The sequence below is a fragment of the Leiobunum rupestre genome, chromosome 6 (assembly GCF_980474605.1).
Source record: "Leiobunum rupestre chromosome 6, qqLeiRupe1.1.hap1, whole genome shotgun sequence".
NCBI lineage: Eukaryota > Metazoa > Arthropoda > Arachnida > Opiliones > Sclerosomatidae > Leiobunum > Leiobunum rupestre.
In genome coordinates, this window is record NC_143389.1 from 34,611,073 (window position 1) to 34,613,945 (window position 2,873).

The 2,873-nt window shown below is 35.9% G+C and overlaps 1 protein-coding gene across 1 annotated transcript; it reads left to right on the forward strand.

Moving 5' to 3' along the window:
* Positions 1-795: 795 nt before the first annotated feature.
* GatC (glutamyl-tRNA(Gln) amidotransferase subunit C, mitochondrial) lies at positions 796-2,187 on the forward strand. Its single transcript, XM_090178256.1, has one exon. The coding sequence runs from the start codon at positions 882-884 to the stop codon at positions 1,398-1,400; it is 519 nt and encodes a 172-aa protein (XP_090034382.1). The 5' UTR covers positions 796-881; the 3' UTR covers positions 1,401-2,187.
* Positions 2,188-2,873: the final 686 nt, after the last annotated feature.

Genomic DNA, 2,873 nt, shown 5'->3' on the forward strand with positions numbered 1-2,873 from the left:
CTATATGAAGCTGTTGTCCAGTTTTCTGGGTACGCTCCCACGCTTTTAATCTTGTCTCTGTCAGCCGTTTCTGAGAGAGTCTCTTCTTAGTAGCTGTGTTTTAGTATGTGTACCTGTAACCATAGAAATCTCATAGGTAACTAGAATGCTGCCTTGTAACTGGCAAATGGGCCAAACGCCGTTTCAGACGATAGCCAGATCTCAGCTAATCAGAGCTCAAAGAGTGGTTCTGCCAAGAATTTAATGTCACCAGAGAGAATGACGACACCTATCTCCCGCTATAGTAGCGGATCCAAGGAGGATTATTATCCTCCTTGGCGGAACCACTCTACGGCCTCTCATTGGCTGAAGGTTCAAGGCGAACTGGCGTCAAGCTCGGCCGTAGGCGGCAGCATTCTAGTTACCTATGAGATTTCTATGCCTGTAACTTACTGTATGTTTGGTGTCTAAGGCCTCGGGCCAACACCACATTGTAAATATAAAAAAAAAACATCCGGCTCGACCAATATTTTAAGGCGAGGAATTGAATTGACTCCGTATCTAAAATAAGCCTCGGGGTCATCTTGCGCGCTTGATTGACGAATTTTGAAATGAGCGGGACACTACAGGTACATGTCTTGGGCACACAGCCTTCTTTGCGTGCTTTTTGACCATAACATGTAGAGGTATTTTCACGCGCAAAATGAATTTTAAAAGCCGTCAATAATGTTTTGTTTATGAAGTCCACTTTCAACCAAAGACTATATAAGCGATAGCTTACATTTGGTCCAAAGACTATATAAGCTGATTTGGTCGTGAGTGTCGTCTGCTTTTAAATCTGCATAGGTGTTGAAAAATATAATTTTCATTTTTCAAGCGGTTAAATCGCATAATTATTCGTTATGCGTTTTTTATGTAATGTTGTTTTTATAGTTTTGCCATCATTTCATAGATCGGTTAAATTCATAAACCAATCATTCCCAAAGTCAATTATATTCAATAGGTCATACAAGACTTTCCATTGCACTGCTAAATTCGTCCTTGCGCAAAGAAAACGAGACAATTTTGCTGGGTATTGTACGAAACCACCCAATTCCTTAGTAAAAGATGAAGACTCTAATAATTGGGAGTTGAATTTAAACACAATAAAGAAGTTAGAACGCATTGCACTTGTTGACTTTGGCAATGAAGCTGGAGTCAAAAGACTAGAAGAAGCTGTTAAGTTTGCATCTTCCATATTGGAAGTTAATACAGAGGGAATAAAACCAATGTACACGGTATTGGAAAATTCCACACTTACGTTGAGGGATGATGCTGTTGAAGAAACTAACAGGGAATTCATCTTACAAAATGCCTCTGTTACTGAAGACCATTACTTTGTAGCTCCTCCAGCAAAAAAACCTACCGATAATAATAGTTGAAATCATAAATGTTTTTTATCTTATATAATATTGAAATAAAGTATCGTCAGAATAGAAAGCTAATGTATATGATGCCTACATTAAAAAATTTGAAATAATGGGATTAGAAAAACAACTATGACTATCACTTCTTTGCAAGCTGACATTTTCCGGTAATCTTTCTATTAACTTTTATTTAGTGTAGAATTTGTATCCAAATACTAGCATATCAGCTTATGCGGCTGGCTTCTATTGGTTCTTGAAGACGTTTGGTACTGTGTGTGTTCAATCATAGTGTTTGGTTTCAATAAAATTTTCTTAAAAAGTGCTCAAAAATTAAAGAAAACAGGAGTTGGGCGGACCCTTTTCAAGTATTTTTTGCGCTACTTTTACTGGTTTTAGTTGGAATATTTCTCTAATTACTCATTTTTTATTACTTTTTTGGGTGAATTTTCATTTTAACAATGGTTATACTCATGGCCACTAAAAATAGGTTCATTGTCTTGTGAAATATGGCTACGGGCTGGCATGGGTCATAAGTTTTTAAACAACCCCAGTTCTAATTTATGCATCCAACAAAATGTTTTTTACCATTTTCTCTTGTATAACAGAGATGATCCCAGTACTGTATTGCTGGATTTTGCCCTGCTTGATGTTTTTGTAGTGTTAAATTACGAATTAACCCTTATTTCTGTTTAGACCAAATCTTTGAATAGGCCTAGAACTAAGTGATTAAATTTAAGTTAAAACTGTGCTACCTTTACTTGCCAAAATTGTCTAACAATTTTTTACCATATTCATTTAATTTTATAGATCACACTTTGCAGTTAATTGGTTAATAACAAATATTGCAAGCCAAGTTGGGTAGTGATAGTTGTATGGTGTTGTAACAAAAATAAAATATCTATGGACCAAATTATGCTAGATATTGAGGCTAGATCCATATAATTATCACCAGGTTATATAAGGCGCACATTATTATTGTTTTCGTTCGCGCAATAATTTAAGTAAAAGTAAAGAGTTTTTTGTAAACCAATAATTTTGGTACGTAGCACACAATAAAAAAAAGGATACATTCGGCAATGTTTTTCACCACAATTTATTACCCGCATCTGCGGACTTCTACAACAGTTCAAGCTGAACTTTTTTCCATAGGCATATATTTTATACTGAAAATATTAAACGAAGAAACCTGTTCGTAAAATCTTAAACGTGAAAACTGTTAATAAACCTCCTTTATTTTTATTTTCCCACCCAAGACTATATAGTTTCTTTACAGCTGGAAAAGTAGGCCTACGGTTAACAATATCATTGTCCCAGAGAAAATGTGGTCCTATTCATAAAATTGGCGGGCTTCAGAAACAAAATAGTGTTTGTTTTAAAATACCCTGAGGTTAAGCGAAGATAGTGAACCGCTGTGTAACCATTAACGGGAACTTGCTAATAGACAGGTTAAGCCCGCGTACAGTGAACGTGTAGGGTAAACAGTCTGTG